At 35.8% G+C, this 21,014-nt stretch overlaps 1 protein-coding gene and 3 long non-coding RNA genes across 7 annotated transcripts; 2 read left to right on the top strand and 2 right to left on the bottom strand.

The window, feature by feature from the left end:
* The first annotated feature begins 1,227 nt into the window (after nucleotides 1–1,227).
* On the top strand, nucleotides 1,228–9,474 carry LOC147481729 (uncharacterized). Of its 4 annotated transcripts, XR_015203686.1 has the most exons (5): nucleotides 1,228–1,487; nucleotides 2,551–2,811; nucleotides 4,140–4,235; nucleotides 5,084–7,388; nucleotides 7,463–9,474. It is a non-coding gene; the product is annotated as an uncharacterized LOC147481729 (long non-coding RNA). The 4 variants fall into 4 exon arrangements; XR_015203684.1 differs by having other exon boundaries at nucleotides 1,242–1,487; nucleotides 5,081–9,474; XR_015203685.1 differs by having other exon boundaries at nucleotides 1,243–1,487; nucleotides 7,277–9,474.
* Nucleotides 8,700–10,433, bottom strand: LOC147481728 (ENTH/VHS family protein). Its single transcript, XM_086575773.1, has 4 exons — nucleotides 10,046–10,433; nucleotides 9,816–9,938; nucleotides 9,562–9,723; nucleotides 8,700–9,473 (listed from the first exon to the last, which is right to left on the bottom strand). The coding sequence occupies exons 1-4, from the start codon at nucleotides 10,174–10,176 to the stop codon at nucleotides 8,885–8,887; spliced, it is 1,005 nt and encodes a 334-aa protein (XP_086431899.1). The 5' UTR covers nucleotides 10,177–10,433; the 3' UTR covers nucleotides 8,700–8,884.
* A 3,163-nt stretch (nucleotides 10,434–13,596) lies between these two features.
* Nucleotides 13,597–14,537, top strand: LOC147481727 (uncharacterized). Its single transcript, XR_015203687.1, has 3 exons — nucleotides 13,597–13,892; nucleotides 14,016–14,298; nucleotides 14,402–14,537. It is a non-coding gene; the product is annotated as an uncharacterized LOC147481727 (long non-coding RNA).
* Nucleotides 14,538–16,589: 2,052 nt separating this feature from the next.
* Nucleotides 16,590–18,234, bottom strand: LOC147481726 (uncharacterized). The gene is made up of 3 exons (XR_015203688.1): nucleotides 17,425–18,234; nucleotides 16,840–17,091; nucleotides 16,590–16,659 (listed from the first exon to the last, which is right to left on the bottom strand). It is a non-coding gene; the product is annotated as an uncharacterized LOC147481726 (long non-coding RNA).
* Nucleotides 18,235–21,014: the final 2,780 nt, after the last annotated feature.

Below are 21,014 nucleotides of genomic sequence, written 5' to 3'. Positions count from 1 at the left end.
ACATACAAAACAAAGTTGCACTAACTAGACGCAATCTCAGGTAGTATGCCGACTTTTTAGGAAAAATAGTTTGAGATACAATGGTTTTATCATATGATTAAACACAAAGTTTTATCATATGATTAAACTTCTTTTAAGTGATTGCTTATTAATCTCAACACCAGTTTTGTAGCACTTAAATGTATATAAAACTCAGAGTATCATATTATTGAATATGTGACTTATAGTATCATACTATTGAATTATATGTAACTTCAAGTATCATATTCTTGAATATGTGACTAAGAATAGCATATTATTGAAGTATTATGCGATTAATAGTATCATATTCATGAAATATATGAAACTACGAGTATCATATTATTGAATATGGGATTAATAGTATCATATTATTGAAGTATATGTCACTTGGAGTATCATATTATTGAATTTGTGACTAAGAGTATCATATTATTTAACTATTATAGGCTTTATAGTATCATATTCCTGCAATATATGTAACGAATAGTATCATATTATGGAATATGTGATTTATAGTATCATACTATTGAAGTATATGTAACTTGAGTATCATATTATTGACTATGTGAGTAAGAGTATCATATTACTAAAGTACCTAATCCTGGGTTGTATAGGACATGGTTTGAGTGCGACAAGCAAGTAACGGGGTTTCCTAATACTTTGCACAAAAGTTTTGCTTCTATAGAGGAAGGACGACGAGCTATAGAAAGACAACGAGCATAGACTCTCTACAATAGTCAACACAGTGCTTCACCGCACCCTAATTTTCAAAAGGCCACATACAACTATGTCTCGAGCTAATAGGTCACAGGTGCTTCGTGAAGTTCCTCCAATTGTCCCACCGAATTTTCCATCAACACTATCTCCTCTTCCAGCTATGCCTAATTTCGTTCACTAGATTTAATATGTCATTTATTGTTGGATACTAACATATATGCTATATGTAGTAGTTTAACTAAAGTAAGCTATAACTAGTGGTTTAATGGGTAGGTTAGTGACCCAATTGAAACTTCTTCACCCGCTTATTTCGGTTTTGCCCTTCAAAATGTGTGGCAATTTGGGTGCACCTTGCGCACCCTAGAAGCCCTCTTAACTCTTAAGTAGTGACCCCTGGATTTTTATTTTTTTTGTTTTTTTTTTAACTTATAAGCTCCTAGATTATTCATCAATAATTTCGGTTTGGTTGCGGTTAAGGTTGGTTAACCGACAAAATAGTTATGGTTTGGGCCAAAGTTATGGTCGTAGCTCAGAAAGAGGTGATACGAGTTAAGCCTGCTTCTGGTTTTTGCTAATTTCCTTGAATGAAACGAAAGAAATGAATAAATACGAACAAACCTTGTATAAATGCTAATAAACCAGGAAGAGTATCGCCTTGGGTGTTGCTTGGCCTGCAAGAACAAACCATAGTGTTTGACGAATGACAACCGAGAGAGATGGGAAGACTGGTAGTGATGGCGAGCTTGTGGGTAATTCCAGTGTCTTCATTGCTTTCGTACAAAAACAGTATCTATATATTGGCATTGCAGACTTAATTTCAGTACCTGGGATCCCAGGATGACTGTGCAAGTTTCTCTTGCCCAACCACTCTGCCCCACTTTGCATTTCCTTCTTCTCGTTATCATAACATTGTTCTCAAGCATTAAGAATCCAATTGCAAATGTTTTTAGTTGTTCAAGTAATGGTTGTTAGTTGGGCACATGTATGTGGAAGTTGAGATGAATGGTTATAAGGTTTGCGCAATACTAGGTAGGAAAGGAAGATGGTGTAATTTGAGTCCTACCGTGTGTCTGTGTTAAATTAGATTAATTTTAGCCCTTCAACTGCTCCTTTCTTCATTTCCAAAACCTGATAGATGGTACCTGATCCCTACTCTATGAGTTGTATCCAAGAAAAATTATTTCAAATGCTTCTGGTGTTATCAAAATTATTAATCATTTGGAAAAGAGTGATAGATGACTATGATTAAATATATTGATGTTAGGAATGTTGTAGACTGGAATCCAGCAGTTTAATTCCAAAATAGGCGTGCCTTTGATCTTCGTCTTGGTTTGTATGTTTATAAAAGTTAATCGTTATGGGGTTGCTACTCAACACCTTAGTTAGTTCATGTTAGACGTTTACCCCACATTACCACATGGAGCAACTGATGGTGATGGAGCCTTTCATTTCAAATCTGTGTTACTCATATGCTTCTAAGTACTTTGTATCCATGTGAATAACTTTTTCTTTGTTTTTCAAGTGTAAAATGTGGTATCATGCCTTGTCAAAACCGTGTTGTGCATTTGTATAAATTGTTTCACTTGTCCATATTGCTTCTTAGTTTCCAGGACTGTTATATGCTAAGTTAGTTTCTTCATTCTCTGAACTTTGTTCTGCTTCAACTCTTCGCTCAATCAATGCTCTTGACTGTTATATGTAGCCTTCTTTTATCTGTGATTCTCACCCAATCAAGACCAGCTTGTAGTATAAGAGATGTCGCTCGACATTGTTATCTTTGTATCCTCTTAATTTACTTTTCTATATATGCAGATATACCTTCACTGAATGCAACGTTTGCTCGATGCTTGTTTGAGGTGGCGTTTTCAGCTAAGCACACTGGTAAATGTAACATTTTACATTCTTTTAGAAACACCTTCATTATATATTTGTTTCCTGTGTTAATTTTGTCCTGTGTGAGAGAGACAAAAAGAGGCACAAGATCAGGACCCTATGTATGAGCTCGAGCTATTGAGGATTCACTCAATTAATTTCTCTTGAGCAGACTAAGACTTGTCTTCGACACAGCTCTAGGTATGTATATCCGATCCTTTTTAGTCACCTTAATAAACCAGCCTCCTTATGTTTCTTTGCATATTATAAACAAAAAGTCATCTAGTTTCTGGTGATGGATTTATAATAAGACCAACGTGCTGGAGTAAAGATATCGAAGTTTGAATCTGTTGCTGGATGGCTTTCGTTATACTCCAATTAATCTACTATCCAAGTGCTCCTTTTGTCTTTCCATTGCCACCTTAAATCATTTTTCTTTTTTTTTCTAGGTAAGCAAAAATTTTGTATTAAATAGTCAGAAAAAGAAAAAAGAAGAAAATAGTACGAGTGAAAAATTCCAGTATCCGTGTCCGAGTGAGCCACCAAAAATTCAAGTACATTATATACAATTTGTTCGTGTCTTGTCTGACACAGATTATTTTTAGAATTCGGTTTGTCCATGTAACTTAGCTTCTACTAGTTTTCTATATAAAGCATAAAAGCATGTATTCCTTGGACTTAAATCTGATCCCTGGTGAATCAGTTCTTGCTTGCTTCTGATTCTTCTTCATTTTCTCTAGTGTATTAGATTTCTTCTAAGTACCAAAACAAGGGTTGTGTTTGAGGCTTTATTCGAGTACAAGTTGTGAGCACACTGATTTCCTTCTGTAATCATCTGTGGTAAAAGAATGAAGATTGTATGTATTAAGGACTAAAGTCCTATTAACGGATAAACTATCAGGACACACTTAACAAAACAACGGCATACACACCAAAACAACGGCACGGTATGGAGCCAAAAAGTAGATAAACAGCTAAATATGTAAGTGAAAACTTATATCAAATCCTTGGATCCATAAGAATTTGAGCCTTATATTTTGAAACAAACCAAGACTTTTAGAACTTGGGATTTCTGAATGAAAAGAAGAAAAAAGATGAAGGTCCAGTCCATATGTAGCACCATAAGGGAGAGTGGGAGACCACTTACATAAAATGCTTTCATTTGTTCAACTGGGGTTAATCCGTTTACTGACTTGATTATGAACATTAGGGGTGTACCTGCAACTTAGCTATGGGATATCTCCTTTTCCCGTATGAGTAGAGACATGTTGACTATATTCAGAAATAACTCATTCTTACCAAAGAAATGGAACTTATGGAGGTCTCTCTTGACTCTTTAGTAGTCTAGTGTTTATCTTTTCCACCATTGTAACAACTCATAACCTTCTCCCAAATTCCAACTAGAGAAAGTTCCGATCTAGCAAAGTTTCAGTTCTTTGTGGGTCACTATGGATTAACAAACTGCTGAGTTTATTTAAAATACTTACATACTGGTCTCTTCTGTTTTCTTTTTTGTGCATTTTTTTCAGGTAAGCAAGATGGGTTCAGTGTCAACCTACTTGACCAAGTAGTTGATTGATTCATGTGAAACCTTCAGGATGAAATAAACCCACTATTCTCTGCAGGTAAGGGATTTCTGGAAGCTATATATGTTTTTCTTACTTTCATGAAATGGTGGATCTTAACTTATGTACTCATTAAACTGTTGTAAGTATTCCTAAACTGAATCTAAGACTTAGGCAATGATAAAAGTCAAGCCAATTTAGCTAAACCTTTGAAGCCCAAGCCGGCAAGCCGTATAGGTAGGCCTACAGACATGTACTTGCAAGTTCTTAAAACTTGATTGGGCAGCAGGCATTCTCGACCTTCCTTCTTATTTTCAGGATACTTGGAGTGTCTTAGCATTGTACTTAAAATACTTTGGTGGCAAATGTTATTGAGCCGAGCTACAAGTGCAATATTGAGACCAGGGTCTGTTGCACTGTAGTCAATCTTGTAATCCTGTTGCTTATTTTCCTACAAGTCGATATATATATATATATATATATATATATATATATATATATATATATATATATATTTATTTATTTGTTTGCTTGACGCATCACTACCTTAGTAAGTTCATTTGTCGTTGCAGTTTAGAAATCCCTATATTCTGGGCAGACAATTGGCGTCTCACCTTCAATGTTTAGCGTAGTTATGAAATCTAAATGGTTAATGAAGAACCTTCTGCACCCACTCTATGTTTACTCATGTCTTTCCATTTTCAGTATCTTAGGTGGATGGAGAACTCTAGTCTTCAATTAAATACATAGGCTGTTTTTTTTTTATCAGCAACCTTTATTAATAAATAAAAGCTTTGAACTAGGTGATTACAATCTCTCATACTCACTCCCTATTACATCATCATCTATAATTTTCATTACATCAGGAGATAAATAATCTATACTAATATCTACAAAATCCTCAGCAGGTATTGTACTAGCCAGCGCATCCGCTAGCTTATTCGCCTCTCTATAGATGTGCACTATAGAGAATTCTTCAAACTCTGTCCCCATTCTTCTAATGCTTCTCATCATCTTATTTGCCTCCCAAGGAAACACAGACTTAAGTAAAAAAGCAATTACATTTTGTGAGTCTGTTTGCGCTCGAAGCTTCCTGATGTTGTGCGCACGCGCTAACCTCATTCCCTGTTCAACTCCTTGTAGTTCCACCAAAGCAATGGTGTGGTACTCTGACTTCCCTTTTGCTGCCGCTTTAACTCGGCCATTTTCATCTCTTATAGCTACTTCCCATGCCCCTAGCTGTCCTTGAAGTGTACCGTCTGAATTCAGATTCTGTATGTCTTCAGGTGCCCTTTCCCATCTGACAAATACCCTTCGTTTTTTAATTTTCGCTATTTCCAAATTCCAAAGGTCAGCGAACCTCTCTCTCTGGCCCTTCCTCCATCTTCACGTTCATTGCAGAAAGCTTTGCTTAACATCTCTCATAATGTTAAATACGATTCCATCCTCCAATATGGTTTTCTGCTGAAAAATTCTCGCATTCCTCTCCCTCCAAATCCAATAACAAAAAGCGTTAAAAACAAGTCTGAACGCATCTTGTTTGCATCCTTTTCCAGTGGTAGCCATTGTTACCCATTTCACCTCTTCCTACCAATTCGCTGCTCTCGTTCTTGCATACCCACACATTGTTAACAGCTTACTCCACACAGCTTGCACAAATGTACAATCATAAAATAAGTGTTCTTCTGTTTCCCTTTCTCTCCAGCAGATTATACACGTGTCATCTGTCACCACTTTCCTTTTTTTCATTCTGCATAAAGTCTTCAAGCATGTCTGCATCACCATCCAAGTAATAAAGGAGTGCCTCGGGATTTTGTTCGAAAACCAAACTAGAGAGTGCCATTCTACTGGTTGCTTTGTATTCCTGATGCTGTGATACATGTCTTTTAGAGTAAACCCTCCTCTGTTTGACGCAGACCATACTATCATGTCTTCTCCACTTATAATGCTCACCTCCTCCTCCATTCTTGTAAAGATATCAGTGGTGTGTATCCTAATTCGATTAGGTATATTCCACCTCCCATTCTCGATAAACCCTAAGAGTTTGCACCCTTGGTTGCCAATAGAGTTATATGTCAGAGCTTGTGGAAACCTCTTCTTTAATATCCAATTGGATGCCATGAGCAGTCATTAGCTATCTTCATACTCCAGAAGTTCTTCTCCTTTATTAGATTCTTGTATACCCATTGCACCCAAAGAGTATCTTTCTTAGTTATGATGTTCCATAAATGCCTCATATTTGCTGCATGGTTCATTCTTGAGAGGTCCCTAACCCCGAGCCCTCCTTCATCATATAGGAAACATACACTTTCTCAACTGATGTAAGCATGAGATGTTGCACAATCTGGTCCATTCCATAAGAAGTTTCTACATAACTTATTGATATCCTCTATAATACTTTGTGGCACAATGAAACAAGAAAACCAATAGACACTCAAGCTGTTCAAGACTGATTTGATGAGTTGCACTCTCCCTACATAAGATAGAAACTTGCCCTTCCAAGTTTGAATTCAATTCGAAACTTTTGTAATCAATGGAAGGCAGTCAGCTGAATATAACCTTGTTGTAATAAGAGGCATGCCCAAATATTTAACAGGAAGCTCACTTGCAGAGAAAGAGAGAATCTGCTGAATAGAATCACAACTACCTTGATCAACTCCTGCAAAGAACACTTTGCTCTTGTTTACATTCACTTCCGATCCAGAGCATTTTGTAAATGTCTCAATATTTTCTTTCAAACACTTTGCTGCCTCAATATCTCCATATATGAAAGCAATAAGGTCATCCGCAAAAGGCAGATGAGTGATGATAGGTTCTGTGCATTTCCGATGGAGCTTGCACCTTCCTTCCCTTACATTATGCATCATAATCTCTGAGAAAAGATCCATAATTAGCACAAATAGGTAAGGCGACATGGGATCACCGTGCCTTATCCCTATTCTTCCTTTGAAATACCCATAAGGTGAGCCATTCAACATGATAGAATATGAAGGAGTCTCCACACACACTTTAACCCACTGTATAAACTTTCTTGGGAGTCCTATTCTCTGCATAGCATATTCCACTACCTCCCATCTGATTGAGTCATATGCCTTCTTAAGGTCTATCTTTGCAACACATCTTGGAGGTGCCGCATCCCTGTGGTAGTTGTGTAGCAGCTCATGAGATAAGAGAATGTTATCTTGGATTGCGATGCCTAAGAGGAATGCAGAGGTGGCACCAAGTGAATGAACTTCTTCATTCTATTAGTTAAAATCTTACTAATACATTTGTACATCACTCCACAGCATGAAATAGGTCTATAATCAGTTAAAGATGATGGGCTCTGAACTTTAGGAACGAGTGTTATGCATGTGGAATTTACTTCTCTTAACATCATACCTGATTTGAAGAAATTTTGGATGGCTAGAATGAGATCAGCAGATCTAACTCTCCATGTGGCTTTAAAGAACATAGAAGAGAATCCATCACTTCCCGGAGCTTTGTCACTACCAATACTTGATAAGGCCTCAGTAATCTCATCTCTGGATATATTTTCTTGTAGCTCTTCATAGATATCTGCCTCAATGTGTTGCTTTGGTAGCATAGCTTCAAACATAGAGAAGTTAACCTCTTCCATAATCTCTCTCTCGATTTTCATTGTTTTTTATCTAATCATTACTCTTTGTATTCTCAGCCCCTGCATTTTCTTTCACCACAGCACTCGCCTTCTCTATTTTATCTTTCCCTTTCTCTTCCTTTTCTTTCAACACAGCACTTACCTCCTCTAGCTTATCTTTCCCTTTCTCTTCCTTCTTCGTATTTTCATCTTTTTGTAGCCAGACCCCTTGTTTTTACTGATTTCCCTGTTTAACTTGTTTCGGGCACTTTAGCTCTGTATGCCCAAACACTTTGCAGCATGTACACCTCTGTGGCTTCCAGTTATACTCTCTACAGAAGAAATTGGTTTTATCACTGTTGGAGAAAATTCAGAGTAAAGGCTGGGTGGTGCTACTTTTCCTGGATTAGATTGTGCAGCAGTTCTGTTTCTGGTCTACAGGTTGGATACATATATTATTCCGTCCCATTTATTTTCTTAAGTTTACATTCTCAAATCAATGATAACAGAAGTTGGCTCTTCATGGTGGTTCATTTATATTTCCGTTAGAACGATGATGTCGTTATTTTGTCCTTTCCATTGTAACTTTGAGCCTGGCACACGCGTGCATTGTAGATGCTTCACAGGAAATGTTGCTGAGCACTCAATTCTTAAGATAAGCTCTTACTTGAGAAAATATTTCTGTTGTCCTTCCCGTCTAGTTATTCTATTTATCATGCCTAATGTATATTTTTCCAGTTATTGGGCTGTATTAATCAGCCACTTAATTTATTAGTAGTTGTATTGTTCACTCCTCTGGTCAAAGAGTTACTGATAATGTCTTCGTAATAGCCAGTAATTTTCAGTTGCGGTGAAAATTAATTTAGACAGTTTTGTGGGACAATTAAGCAGAAGATTCAAGTGCTAAGGCATGCATAAGAGTATAGTTGCATATAATTACTTGATATTCCTCACGGAAGTATATTAGCTATTTGTCAATTTGCTAAACAAACAACCAACTACACAAAAGCAAACAGTAGTTTCATTAACGAAAGCCACAATTCTAACGAGGTGATTTGCAGATGAGACACGTCTGCGACAATTGTTCACCCAAAACTGACCCTTAACATCTTTACAGGATCTCATCTCCAGTAGAGAGTAGGGATGAAGTGCTATATTGTTTATGAATGTTGAATGGATGATCCTCTTCTTCTGAATAAACAATCTCTGTCTCATCTTTCTCACCACTCAAAAGGGGATTTGATTCCCTAATGCATTCGAATTCACTTAGTTTGCCTGGGAAGTGATCTTCTGCAGGAATGATATTCACTTTTAAACTCTTTTGAGATTCAGATATATCAAGGTTGGTTGTTTTGTTGGAACTATCCCATTTGCCTTGGACTTTGGTTTGCATGTAAAGGTCTGAATTGCCGTGATTCAATAGTGTACTTTCATTCTGATTAGTTGAACCTGCATCTAAGAACAGAAACTGATCTTTCTCATGCTCGTTAAAATTGGAGTTAGCCCTCCCAAACGTTGCAAAAGAAGGTTCCCTCAGATTCCCATCCCCTGTGTAAGACCTGTTGCAGAAACTGCCGAACCCTTCAATCCCACGAGATATTTTACGAGATCGATCCCTCTCTTCTTTTAGGAGTGGTCCTCTTTCAAGCAACTTCTGCACCCTTTCAGATTTCTTTCTTACAGTAAGCCCCCAATTGAATCTGCAATAAGATGCCAGAATCATGATCTAGTTCCACATGTAATGAATGGCAGGGGAAATTGCATGAATGAAATGTTCAGAATACTGACCCCTTCTCATCAATATACTGAAAGCTTTCCATCCCATGGATTACATCTCTATCATTTTGAAACTCTTCAGAAACACTTTCTGGTCCATGGGTCAAAAGATGTTCCAGTATGATTAGAGCTTTGTATGAGACTCTCCAGTTATTCCTATCAAATCTTACCAATCTGAATGATATAAAAGAAATGAATAAATTACATAAATGGATTCCATCATGGTACACAGAACCATTAGATCAGAAATCCAGTACTGTACTAACCTTTTGTGCAGAATCTCGACAATTCTCCAGTAGTCATCAACTTCAAAAGCTGCACGCGATATTATAGCCATGGTACGCGTGTCTGGCGCCCAGGGATTTCCATTTGTAGCTTCTTCTGCTAACCTTCAAAGTTCAAACATCACTCTTAAGGGGCTAGCTCATTCAATAATCCACAACAAACTGAGATTGCGTACATAATGAAACATATGTTGTATATACAAGAAACTTACAGTTCTGCAGGAGTAACATCGGTAAGAGCCAAACGAGCAGTTTTGAGCTTCTCTTTGAGATAGAAAGAAGCTTGCTTCTTAAACTCAAGGAAGAAAGGCGTGCCCATATTGTTTTCGCTTTTGATCGGCATGTCTAAGAATACAAGCTGGTCAGTTATGATCCAAGGTAGACAACTGTCGTAAGCAGGAGTTAACTGCTCCACTCATGCAAGGATATGCAACAAAATACTACCTACTATTTGATCGAAAGTTGGATCTGCAGATGTAATAAGAGGAAGAAGCGAAAGCCTTTGGAAGAATATTTTATAGACAGTGTGACGGTTTCAACAAAGAAGTGTGACTGAACTGTGGGGTATTCATTGTGGAAAATATCAATATTGGATTTTTTTGGAGGGTTGCTAGCTTCAACTGTGAGAGGATATGGAAGTCAACACATCCAACTTTTTTTTTTTTTTTTTTTTTTTTAAATTGAGGAGGATGTCCTCATAGGGACGAGATCTTGATTTTTTTAAAAAAATCAAAGTCCAAAGTCGTGCCACAGACTCAGTAAGCAGTGCTGGCACTCTTGAATATGATAAAAACTTGAGAAGCCAAACCTTTGTGATGTTCGTACTTGATACACTAGTTTTCGAACCCGTCCTACGAACGGGTGCCGTTATATTAAATTTTTAAAAAAAATATTAGTAACTATGCATAGGTATGAGATATGAATTTTTTTTTGAATCACTCATTCAAATTAAAATGGAAGCAGCAGACATTGATAAAACCCATTAGTTAATCTCTGATTTTATTTTTCTAATATATATGATTAGAGCAATTTATCTGTTCAAAGATAAATGATTACATTTATTACTAAAAATATGATTCCATATATGTAAAAATGTCTGATAAGTCATCTCATCTCTAAGATTGAACAGATAATTACGTAGAGAGAATCATAACTCTACCATTTCCTATTTATAATTGTCTTTAGATAATCAATATTTTTTTTCAGACTCTGAATTTCTTCTTCCTGAATTTGTATGCACTGATTTCTAAGCATGCCGTTATTTTCTGCAATCTCAAGTTTGTTGCAAATTTTTTCTATTTCTTCGTAGTTATAGTCTACTACTTCAAAGCCTATATCACTGCGCAAAAAATTAATTGCTTTCTTCGATGCTGAATTTTCTGAATCTTCTCGAGTTGTTGAATTTTCTAAATCTTCTGGGTTGTCTATCTTTAATATTTTGGTGTAGTGCATCAACATATCTTTGAATTTTAGAGGGGTAAGTTTTTGAAATTTGAAATTTATAGATAAAAAATCATATTAAATAAAAAAACTTGACTCTGTTTGTTGTTTTATATTCATTGATTTCTTGAGGAATTATATTCTTTCTTGTTGTTCTTTGAAGAATTTTCGCTTGATTTTCAACTCCTTGAAGTTGTAGCCAACAACTTTGTATTCATCAATTTTTTTTGTAAATTCAATTGCCATTTTTGTTGCATTGTTTTCAGTCGCTTCAATGAAATTTGATGGTCATCATTTAAAACTTATGATTTCAGATGCACCTTCCACACCAACTACATCATTTCTGACCCTGACGCTTGCATTGTACATTCTGTTATGTATTGAACTTTCCTAAACATGTTGATCCAGATTTAGCTTTTTAATTATTTATTCCAGCACAGGTTTGAATGACACTTCAATCCCTTCTGAATATTGCTCTGTTCTCATCTCCATAGTGATCTTTTTATGTGTTTTTGTATAAGATAGCCAAGAAAAAATGTTATGTTCACATTGTAGTAAGTAGAAGATTATTTTTTTAATCGAAATAACTAAATGTAAATCGTACCTTTTATAAATGTAGTTAACAATTGACAAAATTTGGCTAATTGTAGACCATTCATTTTCACCATTTGTGATACTATATTTGGTACTTGTTGACCCAAAAGAAGTTGGGGCTCAGGGTGTGTAAGTTGCACAACTGGAAGGATCAAAACAAAATCGGCCTTGCAATGGTAGATCCAAATCTAGAGGAGTCGAGTTCTTCTACCATTATCGGCGGACACTGATCTATATAGTAAAAGATTATTAAAGAATTGTTAAGCTTTATTTTGATTATGAAAGAAGATCTGTTAAGGTTTATTTTGAAAATAATGAGACCAGTCCAATATTAAATTTTGTGGTTATTTCCTTTCCTGGCAACAGATAAAAGCTTTCTCAGATTCCAAAATGTGGGCATGTTCCCCAAATGCATCAATGCTGGCAGAATAGCACTCTGAACTCGACTTCTGGAGCATCCCAGCTTCAATGTACTATACATTCTAGTTAAAGCAGAATGCATGTACTCATCAATCTTGAGATAAGGTCTTCAGCTTCACCAACCATATGCCTAATAGAAAAGGCATATAAAAGGGTACGGTAACTCACATAGTTTGGTTGGAGGCTATTTTCTTTAATCTTTGAAAAGTAGCTCCCACTTGAAGTTATATTGTGATGCTTTGCATGTAGAGAAATTAGAATGTTGTACGTTCTCGTGTCAGGAAGACATCGAAGTTCTTCTATCTTATTTATCAATGAATCAACCTCTTTAAACTTCCCATTATTCCCACATATGTGAATTATTGTATTGAAAGTTACGATGGTGGGGACAATTCATTCTCGTAGCATTCGTGAAAATGCATCAGATGCATCTTGGAGTTGGCCAGCCTTCCCGTACATATCCATTAAGGTATTATAAGTGTAAGAGCTGAAAGTTAGCAAAGGTTCAAACTTGGTATTATTAGTATCAACAATTTTGCCTATAGCGTTAGCCATGTTCTTTGATCCATTGTCATTTATACTCTATCGTACTTGTCTTTTAACAACAACAATATAAATTTATGGTACAGAGGTTTTTTATATGCTAAATCTAGTAAAGAATTTCCTAATATTCGATTGTGTACCATGTCTGGAAGAAAATAATAGAATAAATCAGCTAAGCACATGTGCAAGTACTAATATCAACATGGATAGAATGGCGTTCATTAGATCATACAAAGCTCTAAAGAGCATGTTAAAATCAAGGTCAGAGTGCAATAAATTACAGATAAATACTATTCAATTTCCTTCCTTGCTAGGTGTTTTCCTTACATGGGCATGTCGACAATTGCTCTTCAAGTTGCATGAGAATGTAAGAGTTACCAAATGGTCTGACTCTACCAAGAACTACTTTCTTCTGAAGTTGTAGATCAATAGCTCTGGCCTTGACATGAGCTGTATCAAGAACTTATACATGAAGGTATACCTGGCATACCCTTGTGGTACCTCCATCATGTGAGTCCAGGGATGAATTGTCTCCACATCCGGGTGCACTATCGGGTTCCATCTCTCGCAAGCATCTATGAACTCCTTCAAGATCTCCTTGAGAGATTGTATACTTCCAAAGTCTACTGCTATTTTGTAGCCAACAATTCTGCCTCTGCGGAGGTACAGGACTTCATCTGCGGAGGTAGTATCTTTGGCCCTTATTTCAGCTGGTTCCACACGAAGAGTTGTCCATTTTTAAGAGAAAGCCTTCTGCCAATGCTCAGAAAGTTTAGAATAGATTCATGAGAACTTAAATTTTTTTAAAACTTCTATAGATTCATGAGAACTTAAATTTTTTTAAAACTTCTAGAACCGACTGGTCACCAGAGAAACTAATGTTCTTAAGATGCAGATACTTGAGGCTTGCAAAACAAACCGAAGTAGGAACATTTACAGCAAATTTTTGTGTCCCCTTTTCGAAAACCGTGACAGACTCAATTTTCAATGACCCTAACAAACGTTCTGATTCCTGCATTTGATATCAAGCTTCTTCAGCCTCATATGTTCACTACCCATGAGGTATGTCCAAGTCTTGTATATATATTTAAGGTATCGACATTCTTTGAACTGATCGTACTGGTTACTTAATGTATGTATGTATATATGAGTACTGCATTTGAATTTTCAATTGTTCACATGCAGGCTAGAGTGGACGTGTTGAGAAACCTTTTGCTATCGGACGTCTGCATCAGCACTTCGGCTGCTCCCACTTATCTCCCAGCTCATTACTTCGAAATTCACCTAAGCTGGAAGAGAAATTCACTGCAACAGCAGCAGCCAAGTGGGGTGTGATTCAATGGTTGTACTATAGTGGCTCAAACCCATTGATTGATAGTTTCACCCATGCTAGCTCTGATATTGTGGACATTGTTACGTCCATTATCTTCCAGTCTCTGGATGGTGCAAAAACTATCTCCGGATTCAGGTCTGTTTCTTTATATAAAAGATTCATTTATATATGCATATGATTCACAATTACATTACATTATTATTTGTTGGCTCGTTACAATTTTGGGAAACTAAAACAGGACGACACATTGACGGGGGATGCCTCATCAGTTGATGTTACAACAAAAGAAAATTTGCAAAACTTGGCAATGGGGAAATATGTAAGGATGCTTACGACAGTTGTGCCTGTACATGCACCTGATAAGTCCACAATGAGCTTGAGAGGTCAATTTCTACAGTTTTAAAGCCAGTCAGCTTAACTTTTCCTCTAAATCCTACTCCATCCTTCTCTAGAAAGGCACCATAATTCTGCGCAAGGATATATGTAAATATAAATATATATACAATTTAACTCAAATATATATATTTGCTACTAACTTTTTCTTCATTATTTGAACTCGGATACAAAATGACTGTTAAAAGTAATAGAAACATCAGTGAACTAATCTCAAAGTACTGTAGTGAAGGAGAAACATGGAAATTCTTGGCGGTAATGCCACATCACGCACCAGTTTTCATGCGTAAAACAATGTACTAACACTTATCTCGATAGAGTAACAATAACATTTAAAACAAAGACTCCTTCAAGAAGACACCAAATTTACTCATGATGCCGTGGTCTAGCATCGCATGTTAATGCGATAATTGAATCAACAAAATTCTATGAGTGACTACTCCACAAAAAAATTCTATAACTAACATAACAGTCAGATCAGGTAGAAAAATAGAGCACAATGACGCTAACAAAGCTCACATTTCCCTCATGTGTTGCAACAAAACTTGATGCCTATTACAGAGTATTTGTTTAATCGCCAATCTAGCTTTTTGCATTTTATATAGACCTATGTTGGCATCGATCACGCGGACCCTAGATATCTATATTTGTGACTATTGCCTGCAAACACACCGTGGTCCGACAATAGAGCCAATTCGTTGTATCCTTGTTGCAAATGAAGTGGTTATGCCTTACCTAACCCAACGCCTAACCCAGACCGCCTTCATAATGCATAAGGCATGTTAGTGTGCACAATAGCAGTTACCTAGTGAATGTCAAGAGCATGTAACAAATGACATGCAGGGGACACATAACCTATACTAAAGTGAATCCTTTTCAATTTTAAGGTAACCTAAGTTTCAAGAGAAGTAGGTCCTTTTTCATATGTGACTTTCTAATTATGATTTTTTTTATTGTCGGGAAAATATGACTTAGCTCTCCCTTCATAATTTTCTGATTGCATCTCCTGCAAGTAGCACCAGTTCAAAGTCATTTTCCTCTAGAAGATAGTTATATCTTACCGAAGGATTTTTACGGGATCGTACTATTCAAGCTCTAACTTCCCTTTAGAACTTGGATAGGCTAGCTTTCCCAGTAGAACCCTTCTTGGTCTTGCGCTGGTTTTACTTCCTCCACCATACTGAAATAAGAACCGTGAACTACTCGCAATTCCTACAACTTGAGAGGGATCCGGTTGTGCCGGAGGCACATTACCTATTCCAGCATCCAATAGAAATTTTATGCCAGGGTGGTCTCTGATATCTTGACCTACTTGGGGTGCATCGATCATGGGTGCAATGTTGAACTTGCTAAGTAGTTCAGAGGGTCCAATTCCACTTAACATGAGGATTTGGGGACTCCCCATTGCTCCTGCAGACAACACCACATCGCCCTCGGATTCTGAATTAGATGCTGGATTGAAGTTTACCTCATAGTATTAAATTCGATTCTTTATATTAAATCACCGGTTTTTAGGTTTAGGTTTGATCACTTTTGGGAGTTGAAATCGCCGGGTTTCTCCTGATTTCTCGTGAGTAAAAAGGGTAGTTAAAATTAGCCTACGTGGACACTCTCACAGCGCAGCAAAACGGGTACACTAATCAATAAGATTGATGAAGTAGCAATTAATGCAAAAACAGCCAATTGGAAACCAATAGTCATGCTTCTAATCCTCCAAGTTACCAACAAATAAACTATACACCATTTGATCCCTCTCTCAGCCAAAAATTGTAATAAAATGCATGTCAACACAGACTATAATGTATGCAAACAGACATTAAGAATATGTTTATTATTTTATGGGTAAAGTATGATATTATTTTATACAATCTAAAAGGAAATAGGATGGGATACCTTTTGATTTCACAGTTTCGGCAAGGAAAATTTTGAGTTTGATTCTAAACTTTTTTTAAAAAAATCATAAAATGGGAGGAAGGAATTTAAATAAAAAAATCATATCAAGCAATATTTTTATTATAGAAGGAAACATTTACCTTCACACCTGCGATCGCCAAGAATAATGTCTTGGTGCATATGTTGTTCCTCGCTAACAACGACACATATCTGGAAAGAAGTATCAACTAAATAGTAAGTTAGGAATCTAAACGATTGCTTAAAACTACAAAGAATAGGAAAATTGTTTCCGTGTGTATTCTTACTACTTAATCAATAAAACTAAAACAGTAATTATATTACTTTCACACTAATGAGTAATGATAGAGAGACTGAAAGAATGAATTTCACCTTTGATACAGACATCGTGGTAGTTGTAAGAACTCTAACTCATCTCCTTGAACCTTGTAACTACGACAATGGGACCCGAGTCTATTGTAACTTTGTATGTGCTTTCCATCTTTCTTTTCCCCATCATTTCTGCTGAAGCCCTTAATAGAACGCCTAGGTCAAACATCGGTCTCTCTTTGTCAAAGAACTCTAACTCTACTCTTCTTTCAGGATCAAAGCCTCTTTTCGTCGCATTTTGCACTTTTTCTTCATCTGCAACAAATCTCAGTCAATTCAAGATGTTGAATAAGTCCTAGTTGTCGGATACCTTAGAGCATCCACGCAAATGAATAAAATTCTTGTTGGAGAGTAAGAACCAAATGGATCTTGGCCCTTGGATTCGAGGGGCAAGTTTTGAATTCACATATGAAATAAGCTTAATTTCACCGAAGTTAGAATATTAGGTGAAATAAATAGTCTTTTTTCTTATGAAACTTGAAACAACAAAAGGCCAATGCAAGACATTTAAAGCATTTCCAAATCAATACCAAAAAGTCAAATAAAATTGTAAAACCAAATTAGGAAAAATTGTAACCTACATTATACCTTCTCCAATTTCTCAAAAGAATCATTTCTAAGAGGAATCCATCCTTGAATGGCTTCACCAAAGAACAAAGACTCAACCAAGGAGGCCAACCAAAGAAGAACTTGTTCACCTTCAACATATTTCGCAAATTCCCCAACCTCAAACTAAATGAATCTCCCCACCATTAGAACTACCCCTCCTAGACTCTTCAAATTCGCTTTACCCGACTCCACCTTCTTCTTCTCACATTCAGCTCTATATCGAAGCGATGTAACCGATAACTGTTCCATTATCATGAAACACACCGTAGTAATCTATAGTAGGCGCATCGCCACCGCTTCTTCAAGAAACGACCCACCCATTGTTATTGAAGAAAATGGTCAAGGAGTTAAGGTGAAAAAATAGTGTATTCTGGGACTTAAAACTTTGATGGATTAGGTACCTAATGGAGTTCATTCTCGACCTTTTCAGAACCAATCTTGGCAAGGTAGATTAAGAATTTAGAGAAGGTCTCTGAAATGATAGTCATTGATTAGATGATTAGATGGGAGACTTGAAAAATGGATGATTATTGGGGATTTGATGTTTTGGTGTTTCAGGAGCAAGCGTATGCAGATATGGGATAAACATACGGGATAAAGAAGGTATGTGAATTACGGTGTTTTAAAACGAAACAAAGATTCAGTGGGTTTTGGTTCGGCCAGTTTTTTCTCCACTTTTTTCTCAATCCATCCTGATTTCTCGTGAGTAAAAAAGGTACTTAAAATTAGCCTACGTGGACACCCTCAGAGAGCAGGAAAAGAGACTGCTATTATATATATATAAAGATTGGCCGTAAAAAATAAAAATACATGAGATTCATACACAGAAAAAGGGTGGCGTCTCCTAAACAACGACCCATAAAAGAAAGAAAGTGCTGCACAATTTTTGACAAATTCTTAAGAATTGGCACCCCTCACCCCTCAAGTCGTGTATAAGTTGATGTACACCTCCTACAACGCAACGCTCCCACAAGTCTTTATATACTCACGGTGGTTTTGGAGACATCACTATATCTATATCGTGGGTGTTCAAAATTTGAGGTAAAAATAAAATAAAAGTCCTTGAATGTTGGAACTATAATAGGGCATGTTGGGGGTTGTTAGGATATATGAGGAATAACAATTAGCCTTGTACCTTTTGCCACGTGGGCCTCAATCAATAACTATTTGAGATGAATCAAGAACAGGACATGGTGCATTGTTAGTTTATTTACTAGATTTTGGACCCGGGCATACGCCCGGGATCTATTAAATATTTTGTGTGCTGAAAAGGCTTTATAAAATGTCTCACACAAATTTTCGAATCAGAATATATTTTTATTGAAAATAAATCAAAATATGTTAATGAGCAGTGATTATGGTGTATAAGTACTTAGAAACTAAGATGTCAAATTGAGATAGCATCTTCACTTTATGGTTTAGGATATTAATCCATAATTTTCAAATAAAATTATCTTAAACTCGATCTAGCTTGTATAATAGTTTTTTTAGATTTATGGTGATTTAGCAGCAAATTTTCGAATCAAAATATATTTTTATTGAAAATAAACCGAAATACGTTAATGAGCAGCGATTATGGTGCATAAGTACTTGGAAACTAAGTGATCAAATTGAGATAGCCGAGCAGCGATTATGGTGTATAAGTATTTGGAAACTAAGGGATCAAATTGAGATAGCCTCTTCACTTTGTGGTTTAGGATATTAATCCGTAATTTTCAAATGAAATTATCTTAAACTCGATCTAGCTTGTATAATAGTTTTATTAGATTTACGGTGATTTAACGGTAAATCATCACCGCTCAGCTTACATACTAATGTGTACAAATCACTAAAACAGATTGATTGTTTCCATATCCTCAAAGAATACACTACTCCCACTTGAAAAGATTCATCACATGAACGTGTCCTATGAACGGGTGCCGTTATATTAAATTATTCTAAAAAATATTAGCAACTATGCATATCTATGAGATATGAAAATTATATTAATTACTCAATTAAATTTCTTGTACCACTCTCTATAAAAAGGAAGCATCAAACCTTGATAAAACTCATCGACTTCTTTTCATTGTTAGTTTTAACAATAGAAGTTTGATTGAAGTTTTTTGAGAATGTCCAATTTGGTGAAGATAATATTGAAGCTACTTGAATAACAAGGCATTCCCAATCACAATAAAAGAAGTATGATAAACACTACTTAAAATGCAAAACTATATTTGTCGAGACATTTATTCCCCCTACATATAATACAAATATATTTTAGGGTTATTAGTTGAATGCATTTGCATCAAGTTTATGATTTTTCATTAATTATTCTTTGAGGTTAGTTTAATGTAGACGTTGCATCGGTTTCCCAATTCTCATTAATTATTCTTTGAGGTTAGTTCAATGCAGTTGCATCAAGTTTCGATTTCCCATCAATTATTATTTAAGGTTAGTTCCGTGCAATTACATCCAATTTATGATATCCCGTTACTTATTCATTAAGGTTAATTCCAGTACAGTTGCATCCAGTTTTTGATGCTTCCGTTAATTAGTATTTGAGATTAGTTTATTGCATTTGCATCCGTGTTCTAATCTCTCGTTAATTACTCTTTGAGGTTAGTTCAATACATCATCAGATCCGAGATTTCATTGTTAATTGTTTTTCTAGGTTAGTTCGATAGTTTACAATTTCTATACGGTTTTGCATACATGTAAGAGTCTGTTTTTTTTAAACTCACTTTCATTTTGGATTCCTAATTACTCGTAATTACTCATGTGAGAAGGCTAAAAAAGCGGACATTTATGCTTTGAGGCCAGTGCGATGCAGTTACATTCGACTTTCGATTTCCAGTTAACTATTTTTTGAGGATATTTCAATGCATTTGCATCCAATTTCTGATTTTCCGTTAGTTAATATCTTATTTTAGTTTAATACAGTTACATCTAGTTTTTGGTTTTCTGTTAATTATTCTTTGAGGTTAGTTTAATGCAGTTGCATTTAGTTTTTGATTTTCTATTAATTATTCTTTGAGGTTAGTTCAATGCAGTTGCATCCAATTTCCGAATTTATGTTAATTGTTATTTGAGGTTAGTTCAATGCATTTGCATCAAGTTTTTGATTTCCCGTTAATTATTTTTTGAGATTAGTTCAATGCAGTTACATCAAATTTATAATTTTTCGATAATTATTCATTTAGGTTAGTTCAGTGTAGTTTCATCCATTTTTCAATGTTTCGTTAATTAGTCTTTGAGATTAGTTCATTGCATTTGGATCCAGTTTTCGATTTCCCGTTAATAACTATTTAAGGTTAGTTCAATACATCTGCATCTAGTCTCTGATTATTTATGTTTTGAGGTTAGTTCGATGCAATTATATCTGGTTTCTGATTTCCCATTAATTATTTTTTGAGATTATTTCAATGCATTTGCATTTAGTTTCCGATTTCCCACCAATTATTCTATGAAGTTAGTTTAATGCAGTTGCATTCGGTTTTTTATTTTATGTTAATTATTTTTTGAGTTTAGTTCAATGCATTTGCATCCAGTTTCCGATTTCTCGGCCCATTAATTATTATCTGATGTTT

The sequence above is a fragment of the Coptis chinensis genome, chromosome 8 (assembly GCF_015680905.1).
Source record: "Coptis chinensis isolate HL-2020 chromosome 8, ASM1568090v1, whole genome shotgun sequence".
In the NCBI taxonomy this organism is placed as follows: domain Eukaryota; kingdom Viridiplantae; phylum Streptophyta; class Magnoliopsida; order Ranunculales; family Ranunculaceae; genus Coptis; species Coptis chinensis.
Note: the sequence above shows the minus strand (reverse complement) of the source record. Positions and strands in the feature narration are given on the sequence as shown.

Excerpts from the sequence above, each read along its gene's own strand:
- LOC147481728 (XM_086575773.1), bottom strand. The coding sequence starts at position 10,176 with ATGCCGATCAAAAGCGAAAACAATATGGGCACGCCTTTCTTCCTTGAG. Across the intron at positions 9,939-10,045 it reads GATGTTACTCCTGCAGAACT|GTTAGCAGAAGAAGCTACAA; the intron begins GTAAGTTTCTTG and ends TGAACTTTGAAG. Across the intron at positions 9,724-9,815 it reads GTCGAGATTCTGCACAAAAG|ATTGGTAAGATTTGATAGGA; the intron begins GTTAGTACAGTA and ends TATATCATTCAG.